General features: G+C 46.8%; 1 protein-coding gene across 4 annotated transcripts in view; it reads left to right on the forward strand.

Annotated features, from left to right (window-relative positions):
• The window catches only part of FBXO36 (F-box protein 36), an 84,527-nt gene extending 76,292 nt beyond the window's left edge, over positions 1–8,235 (forward strand). The window contains exons 4-6 of one of the 4 annotated variants that reach the window (XR_004136876.2): positions 3,283–3,657; positions 3,893–3,950; positions 5,088–8,235. Coding sequence is in view for 1 of the 4 variants with exons in the window: in XM_031452344.2 (XP_031308204.1) it covers positions 3,283–3,471 (189 nt within the window). In the remaining 3 variants the exon portion in view is untranslated. Of the gene's footprint in view, positions 1–3,282; positions 3,781–3,892 lie in introns of those variants that run through there. The other 3 variants (XR_004136875.2, XR_004136877.2, XM_031452344.2) reach the window with 3 other exon arrangements.
• The last annotated feature ends 661 nt before the right edge of the window (positions 8,236–8,896 follow it).

Genomic DNA, 8,896 nt, shown 5'->3' on the forward strand with positions numbered 1-8,896 from the left:
TACGAAGCATTTGGGAACCCAGACCATCCCTGCCAGTGCCTTCTAATACTGGCATGTTCAATGGCAAAACTTAATTAAGAAGACGAAAGCGTCTTCTATCTGCAGGATCAGGAAGTGCTCACACCTGGCAGGAACTGGAGACGGTTTGGCTCACGTCAGCAGGTGCAGAATCTTGACAAGTTGAGGTGCTGACTGAGGACAAAAGGAAGACCGAATGGGGAGTAGAATAAAAAACGACAAATACAACCATTACCTTGTGACCAGCTGGAGAACCCAGGACTAGAGTAGCTCCCCAACTTTTCTTCCTCACCCAGTTATATATACAATTATATGTAACCAACATTTCCTCCTTCCTTTTCTTCTACTATTTTATTCAGGGCAAGTTGGTACCAGTTAACTTTCTAATTCTAGTGCATAGGATACGGAGATGAACTGGGATTAACTGAGGGAACAGACATCACCTAGAGGTTTGCAGTGACTGCGGGGACTTGGCAGGAGTCGGGTGGAGGTGAAGGCAGAGAATGAACAGATTTCCGCCCGTGTGGCGGGGACTTGCTTTGTGCCGGGTGGGAGCATGCCGTGCTGCTACTGTCGTCTGGAAGTTAAGTGTGAGAAGCGGGGTCCGTGTGGATGAGCGGGGCCAGAGGTCAGACCAAGGCGCGTGCTGTGGGTTGGCTGGCTCCACACTCACCTGAACCCCCGATACTACATGGAGTTGCCCTTCTGTGCTGTAAAGGCAAGGAGGGGAACAACTGCGTTTCCTGGATGTCTTTGCAGCTGGGCTGCAGCCTGGGATCTGTCCAGGAGACCCACGTGCGAGAGTCTTGGGAGGAAGATGTGAGCAAGGCGAGGCAGGCGCCATGCTTTTCCTGCAAGCACAGCGCTGGAGGCGTTGGGGGGCGGGGTTCTCATGTCTGGTCCACGGTGTCATCCCATCCGAGGTGCGAGTGTGGAGCAGCAGAAGCAGGGAGAATTCTCCTAGAACAGCCTGAGTTTCTTGTTCTGATTTTTTTTAAAACCTGGCTGCTGTTGTCCATGGCTGTGTAGCACTGAACCTTTCCCTCTGGTTTTACTACATATTCTGTGAGCTGCCTCTCCTGAATCCCCTTCCACTTAAACAACCTAGAATGTATTCTGTGGTCTGAAACCAAGGGCCTGTCCCGTACAACAGGCGTTCCATACAGCTTGGATGGGTGGATGAATGGACGCGTGAAGTGGCTATTGAAAACTGCGGGGCGCCTTATCTCTACACTAAATGGACCAAACTGTAGTGATTTTAGTTTGCCTTTCTCTTTCCTGTTTCTTCCCCTTACCATTAGTTTCTCAACCTGTTGGTCTCTGCTTTCACTGTTCTGCCCCTGATGGTGTCAACCACCCTTCTGATTTGCTGTGCTTAACTGCTAAGGTCTCAAGGCTGTGCACGAAACTAAAACGAACTCAAAGGAAAGGAAGAATGACTGAGCCATGAGTGAAGGCCTTTCCTGCAGAATCAAGTGTGTGGATCTCAGCACGTTGGCTCTTGACTCTGTTTTATCCGCTCCGATGCCTCTTCCCTCTTCCCCAATACGTGCACGTTTCTAGGCATTTAGGTCCTCAAAACTCCTGACACCTTTCTAAATAGAGCAGAGCTGAATTCAGTATTCTGGGATGGGAGGGATTTTACCAAGCCTGTCTGCTTCTCTTAAGTGGTAAAGTAGTTTCCTACTAAAAGCAACGTTAAATGGTGAAAGGATTAATTCACCCTAATTTTCATCCTATCAGTCAGCTCAGTTGTCTTTATTATTCACAGACACAGGATCGGCACTGCTCATCACCCAGAGGCCACCTTGTTTCCCACCACTGTTGACCGTCAAGGGGCCCACCTGCTTCTTGCCTTTCTTTGTGAGAGAGGGCTCTGTGGGCATTACTCCAGGGGGTGCAGGTCTGGGAGGGTCTGAGCAGAAAGGAGGGGCCCCGCTCCACGTGCTCTGGCCCCCCTGGATTAAAGAAACTGTGGGCTCCTCATTAAGGACCATCAATCGTCCACCGTTCCTGTTCTTTCCACTTGTGGATTTTCACATCTGACGACCACCGAGCAGACCGAAGGAAAGGGAAATCTGGTTGGTGATTGACTTCCCAGAGTGCACGATTGGCACCAGAAGGAGGGAGCCAGGAAGCATCCATCACTGAGGCCCACGTGGGACCATTCTTTGAGCACATTTTGTGTTGCTGGAGTTCTCACCAGGCAACATCAAATATCCAGCACCTTTCCATGTTTCTAGTCTTGTGTGTTCCTACCAAAAAAACCAAGGCTATCGCTAAGGTCAGAGATGCTAAATAAATATAACGGAAGCCTTAACTTCAGGAAGGATTCGGTGGCATGGAAGGAAGGGGTCAGGAAACTCCACATTAAGAGTGTTTAGTAGCGGGAGACTGATGAGCGTGGTTGCCATAAATGATGGTGGCAATGGCAAAAGTCCTAGTAGGAAATCTTGGGTAAACGGAAGCTTGGAGAGAGGGCAAAGAGGTCCTGGGCAGATGCTGGGCCAGAGGGGTCTTGTCCGTCCTCAACCTCATGGCCCTCAGTGACAGCCCCGGACTGCAGGAGAGCATCCCAGGGAAGGTCATCCTCAGTCTGCCGTGTGCCCGGCAGGCTTGGGGAGTGGACGGAATCTTGCAGGCCACTCTGAGGCACGATGTGATGCCAGGCACACAGAGGACTCCCAGTAGAACTTGTGGACCGGACCCCGGTACCAGGCGTGGGTAGATTTTAGATGTGCTGGTTGGCAGTCTCCAAGGGCTGATGGTTCACTTTGATGAGTGGCCTGCAGAGAATGAAGCCGTCAGCGGTGCAAGCCGGGAGGAGGAGATGACTTTAGGGCTGAGCAGGAGTGTTTTAGCAAGGCTCCCACTGGAGAAGCTGCCGCAGCCCTGGGTCAACCCCACCAGCCTCTGTTTGGTGGCTAATTGGAAATCAACCATATAATGTATATATAAATTATGTAAAGTTGTATATGGACTATTTATAACTATCTTGCTTTTCACATCTTAAATGAGATGAAGACTTGGTTTATTCCTTTAATTGAATATTGCTTTGTCCTTCAGACATTTGTGCACGTGCCCCTCTCCTCAAAGAGGAAGTGTCTGGGCTCGGAACCATGTCTGGCATATCTTCATGCACCCGTGGTGTTTCCTCCAGTGTCTCACAGGCAGCAGGAGTTGGGTGGTGATTCTGTGAGTGGGCGAACGACTTCTCCTGAACCCGTGTGTGATGTAACCCACCTCTGGCTTTCCCCCCCGCAGCTGTGCAGGTCTGACAGTCTGTGGGAGCAGATAGTCCAGTCGACCTGTGACCACATCACCCCCGATATGCGCGCCTTGGCCAAGGATCTGGGCTGGAGACAGATGTTCTTCACCAACAAGCTGCAGCTCCAGCGGCACCTCCGCAGGAGGAAACAAAGACATGAAAGCCAGAGGAGCAGTCAGCCATAGGGACACGCGCTCCTCCCCGCCGGGCACTCCAGGCGCGGCTGCGCTTTCCTTCTGCGTCCAAACCTCTTCTGCTTCCTTTGATTGAGAACTGAGGTTTTGCTGATTCAAGGAGCCATAGAGTAGTTGCACACAAACGCAGCAAGCCCACCTCTGCAGTGCCTTGTCGGAGCCACAGACCCTGCCACGGTGAGGCTCAGGTCGTGGTCCCAGCACAAGGGCTGCAGGACAGGAAGCCCCCTGCCCTGACGCCCATAAGAAAAGAGGCTTCTGCTGTGTAGAAACAAACAATAAATGATGCTTAGCAGGTTTTATTACATATGTTTTTATCTAGGCGTGGGAAAGGGGAACCGGGCTTGTGAAGTTTTTCCTAGTATTGTATCATCAGAGTCTATCCCTGAGTACACGCTGTGTATCTCTGCAGGGAACTGTGGGAGGCACTCCCGGTGAACGCAGCTGCCTTCCCAAGTCTGCTGTCCGAGGTTAGTATTCAGGGTCCCCATCTTGTGAGCCTGGGATGCCAGGCTCCATCCCCTTAGTGTGGACCACCTCTGACCTGGCCCTGCAGCACTGCTGGAGAGAAGTCAAGACATTCTCCTTGAAGGCCTTTGCAGAGTCTGACTTCCCAGGACTTCCCGTTGTCAAATAACCCTATGAACCCTTCTTAGAGAGGTGCCGCTTCCTCTGAGGAATGTGGACAGTTACCACTTATATAAGAGGGATTTTTTTTGGTGGAGGGGTGATTTATATTTTTTTAATTTAATTAAAAAATTTTATACAGTTTTCAAATTGTAACTTTCCACTTACAGTTATTACAAAATATGGGCTATATTCCTCATGTGGTCCAATACATCCCTGAGCCTGTCTTGCACCCGATAGTTTGTGCCGCCCACTCCCTCCCATGCTGCCCCTCCCCCTTCCCTCTCCCCACTGGGATCCACTAGTTTGTTCTCTGTATCTGTGAGTCTGCTGCTTTTTTGGTTATATTCACTAGTTTGTGGTATTTTTGAGATTCCACATACAAGTATAACAGCAGTTCTTAAGCACACAGGCTGTGGGTAACTGTGAAAACCCAAGTATGGTTTGTGTTCTGTTAAGTTGGCAGAGGGGCAAAACCAGTAGTTTTAGGGGAGGAAATTCTACCTCCCTGAGATGAGTTATTTAAAAATTGTTTTCTTCCTGCACCTTCATGGCAATTAAGTACTTCCAGACAATGAACTCATGGCAGCGAATAGTCTAATGACTCCTTTAGGCTACAGAGCAAAGCAGCGCTCAACCTCCCATCACCTGACCGACCCTATCAGCGCTTCTTCCCTGCAATTTCCAGTTTGCCGCCCGGAAAAATAACATCCTGCCGCCCCCATCCCGCTCCTTCGCTCCCCCTCCCCCTGCAGTGCCCCTCCCCCGATCCACCACACCCCTTGGACCCAAGGACCCCGGAACAGTGGGGAAGAGGTGGGCTCTGGCTGCTCTCCCTCCTCACTCCTGCTGGAACAGCTCTACAGTCATGGCTCAGTGACAGACTCTTTTTTTCTTTTTTTTACTAAACCTGTGTTAGTATCAAACCAGATTTTAACCGCCATCCACACACTCTTTAACACTCAGTCTTGTATTTCCAGGGACATCTGTGAAATCAAACGCAATCTGCTTCCTGGCCGATGAGGAGCCCATCAAGTTCTGTCTGGATTTAGTCCAAGCACAGAGCAAAGATTTAATTGGCGAGAGACCCAGGCCTCCTTCTCTGCCTAGGAGCCAGTCAGCCAGGGCCAGGGCAGGGCAGGGCAGGGCAGGGTGGCTGGCAGGCAGGCAGGCAGAGGGCCCATGCACCTGTGTGGCTTCTGGTGCCTTGTTTCTCCCTGAAGCTCCAGACTTCACTCCCAGCCAGGTTTTCAGCAACAGAATATAGGTTAATACCATGTGTATACAGCAATTGTGTGTACCCTCAACGTGGTATGGCAACGTAACTGCACAAGTATCGAATTACAACCCATTTATAACACGGACGCAAAATGTCAACAGCTTAAAAATTTCATGTATAATGTTTTATCAGCGGCGCTCTGGAAGCTCACGGGTGTGCCTGATAATCTAGAATCAACATGATCAGTAAGAACACAGATATGGCCATTTGAAAACTCTTACTGTCTCTATAAAAAGATTATACTATAAAAATAGATACTAGCTAAATTATTTAAAATGAGCTTAATTACTATGTTGGCTATTTTTAGTTAGTACTTAAACGACATAGGTTATTAGATTATCTCAGTAATTACTTGCCCTTATAGTTTGAGTGCCTCATTACCTGATTATAATTATTTTTGCCAAAATAGGAACAATATCAGAAACCTAAAACCCTGCCAGGCACCAGCCTCCTCAGGGGTGGATCATGTGCCCCTCTCCCACTCAGATCCCACGTTAGCACCCGCACGAGGATCCACCAGGTGGAAGGCAACGATGGTTTGCCTCTCTGCCTCTGCTGACAGCTTTCCTGGGGATGGGTAAATCTGCTCTGTCGATGACACACCGTTTCCGAGAGAAATGTCACAACATTTTATAGTTTTGCCTTTTCTCATCTTTTTAGTCAAGTGTTTCTACTCCGTTTTTATTCACTGTTGTAACTGTAAAAGTAAAATACTGACGTTTTCTGATGATTTATATGTTTAGTGTTATAAGAAAAAATTATTAACAGTAGCAAATGTGAATGTTTAAATTATAAGCTAAAAAATATTTTACTTAATGTCAACTTCTATTACTGCTTTTTTTCTTGAACAGGTTGGCAGAGTATGTGCATTAAACCTCTGTTATATGGAATCTGCAATGTTTTATTTCACCAAGTAGGGCCAGGAATTTAGGCTGAGATTATATTTGGGGGAGGGGTGGGAAGCAGGGATAGGCACAAATCCCTGGTCACAACTTGTTACTGTTTTCCAAGCTGCTTGTGTACAAGATGGTCATTGGTCCTTGTTTATTACCCAAACCAACTCCCAAGATGCTGAAGACTAATATCAAACAATCTTGCATAAACCATCAGTGCAGCATAGTTTTCTGCTCTGAGCTTTAGTGTAATGACCTCTATCTTTAGTTTGTGCTGAGGTATGAGACGGTGTGAGAGAGGATCCAAGCTTTTCAACTCTAAAACAGTTGGCTTCAACTTGAAATGGATGTCTAGGGTTGGATGTCAAAATGTTAAGTAGACAAGGTACCACCAAAGAAAATTGTGTGCCTGCAGTTAAAAAGCATACGATTATGTAACAGGTTCATTGTACAAAGTAAAATTAATGTCTTAGCTTTACCTGCTTATTGTTTTGAAATGAGATCATCACACTGGGGTAGCATTCTTTGGCCTTTGCAATGTGGAACCCTTAGGGGCGGGAGCTACAGAGGACTGACTCCCTGTTAGTCACATTCCCTTATAGTCCTCCATTCAGAAAAGCTGTTTTCAGTTGGGGAGCCTGTTCTGCCTGTCCTGGAAGTCTGAGAGCCATGGATCATAGTCACAGTCTGAGCTGGAATAACCTTAGGAACAGTAATAGTAATAGCAGCTTGCAGTGATCGCATGTCTACTGAGTACCAAGAAATAAACAGGCAGTAACCGATTTAATTCTTACAGCAGCCTTTGAAGGTAAATGATATTATTTCTGTCTTAGAGATCGGGGTCTGTAAACTATGGCATAGGTCTATAAAGTTTGATTAGGCCATGCTTTATGACACGCAGTGATAGAGTTCGACAGATAGACTGCATGTTCTGCAAAGCCTAAATCATCCTCAGAGAGGGCAAGTTCATTTCCCCAGGGTTTTGTAACTAGTAAGTGGTAAAGCTGAGATTCAAAACTATGCCTGCTGAGTCTGTGTTCTGCTATTTTTGTTGTTGTTCTTGGGGGAAGGTAATAAGGCTTATTTATTTATTTTTAGAGGAGATACTGGGGATTGAACCCAGGACCTCATGCCTGCTAGGCATGCGCCCTGCCACTTGATCTAACCCTCCCCCCTGAGTCTATGTTCTGAACCACAGATGGCACACCACCTCCTTTCAGAGCGAAACCATGTTTGGCCAGTGGAACTTGAAAATGTGATGGCGCTTGCCCGTGGTAACATTTGAATTATAAGGGGGGAGACTTGAGCATAAGACCATACTAATTTAGTTGTGCAGAGAATATACCACGCTTTTGATGAATTAAATTATCAGCCCGTTTTTCTATAAACAAGTATCATAAATTTACTTAAATACTAAGGAGTAAGTTCTTCAAGGCCCTCACACACTCTTAGGGAAAACCAGGTAAAGCATTGAGTAAAGGAATGAAACATGGCTCACTGGTCCTTTTCCAGACTCAGTCCTCTCTCTTCCTGACACTTTCCTCCTCTGGGGACCAGTCCCTCCCAATGAACTTAAACTCTTTTCACTTCACCTGACAATGGAAGAGGCTCCCCAGTGCCAATTTGAGACCCTCAGCCTGACCCTTTTTGCTTTTCACTGTTAGAGGTCCACGCAGTCCATCTGTAGCATCTTTCAACACTGCCAGGGATCTGCGCTCTGCCCTGACTCAGTTTCCCCTTTGGAGATGATGATGCAGCTGCTCCTCAGTCTTTGCAATTCACCATCAGCATTCTCTCCCCCACCCCTGTTCTCCCAACATCTTGGCTCTGTCGACCCCCAGTCCACATAAGCCACACTCCATTCATTGTTATATTTAAGGATGTATCATTAGCTTTCAAAAAGGGAGATGAGAAATCTCACTTTCTTAGCTCACAGCTGCACCATCTAAGCCTAAAGATGCCAAAAAAGATGAAACTGAAATCTACTAAAAAAAAAAAAGTATAAATATGAAACAAAATAGCACTCAAAAGCTATCTATTCCTTGGCTTTATAATGTTACAATTTTACCTTTTTGGTACCATGTAAGTTGTGGCACCATTTTAAGAGAAATCATTCAAAATTTAAAGAAAAACAATTTGAATATTTTAAATGGAGATGTGATGAGGTCATTAAAAGCCCAAAATTGGTCATTATAGCTTTTCAAACCAGAAAGGCAAAAGCCATTGGAGTACCCTGCAGGGTAGGTGACCGTGCCTGGAGAGGGGGAAGGAAGCCTTACAGCTGACACTGCTGAATGCCGGCCGGATGGAGAGTCAGCAGAGGGAATCACAGCAGCGCCACTTTCTCATGATACAGTAGCTTGTTAAATTAAAGATTTAGCTGCAAACAGGCTGAGTCGATATCTTCTCTGCAGAATTGTACTTTTGTCTTACAAATGGACAGATCAATAGATGTGGCTGGACTCACCATTCTGCTGTGTTCATCACACCATCTAGACAAAGATCTTTTATGTGAATGCTTGGAAGCAAACACAAGGGATGCTGAAACATTCAAAATACTGAATAACTTCATTCTCTTGGTTGATCCTGGAGCAACTGTGTTGACATTTGCATTGAT

Source organism: Camelus dromedarius, chromosome 4 (assembly GCF_036321535.1).
Source record: "Camelus dromedarius isolate mCamDro1 chromosome 4, mCamDro1.pat, whole genome shotgun sequence".
Lineage (NCBI taxonomy): Eukaryota > Metazoa > Chordata > Mammalia > Artiodactyla > Camelidae > Camelus > Camelus dromedarius.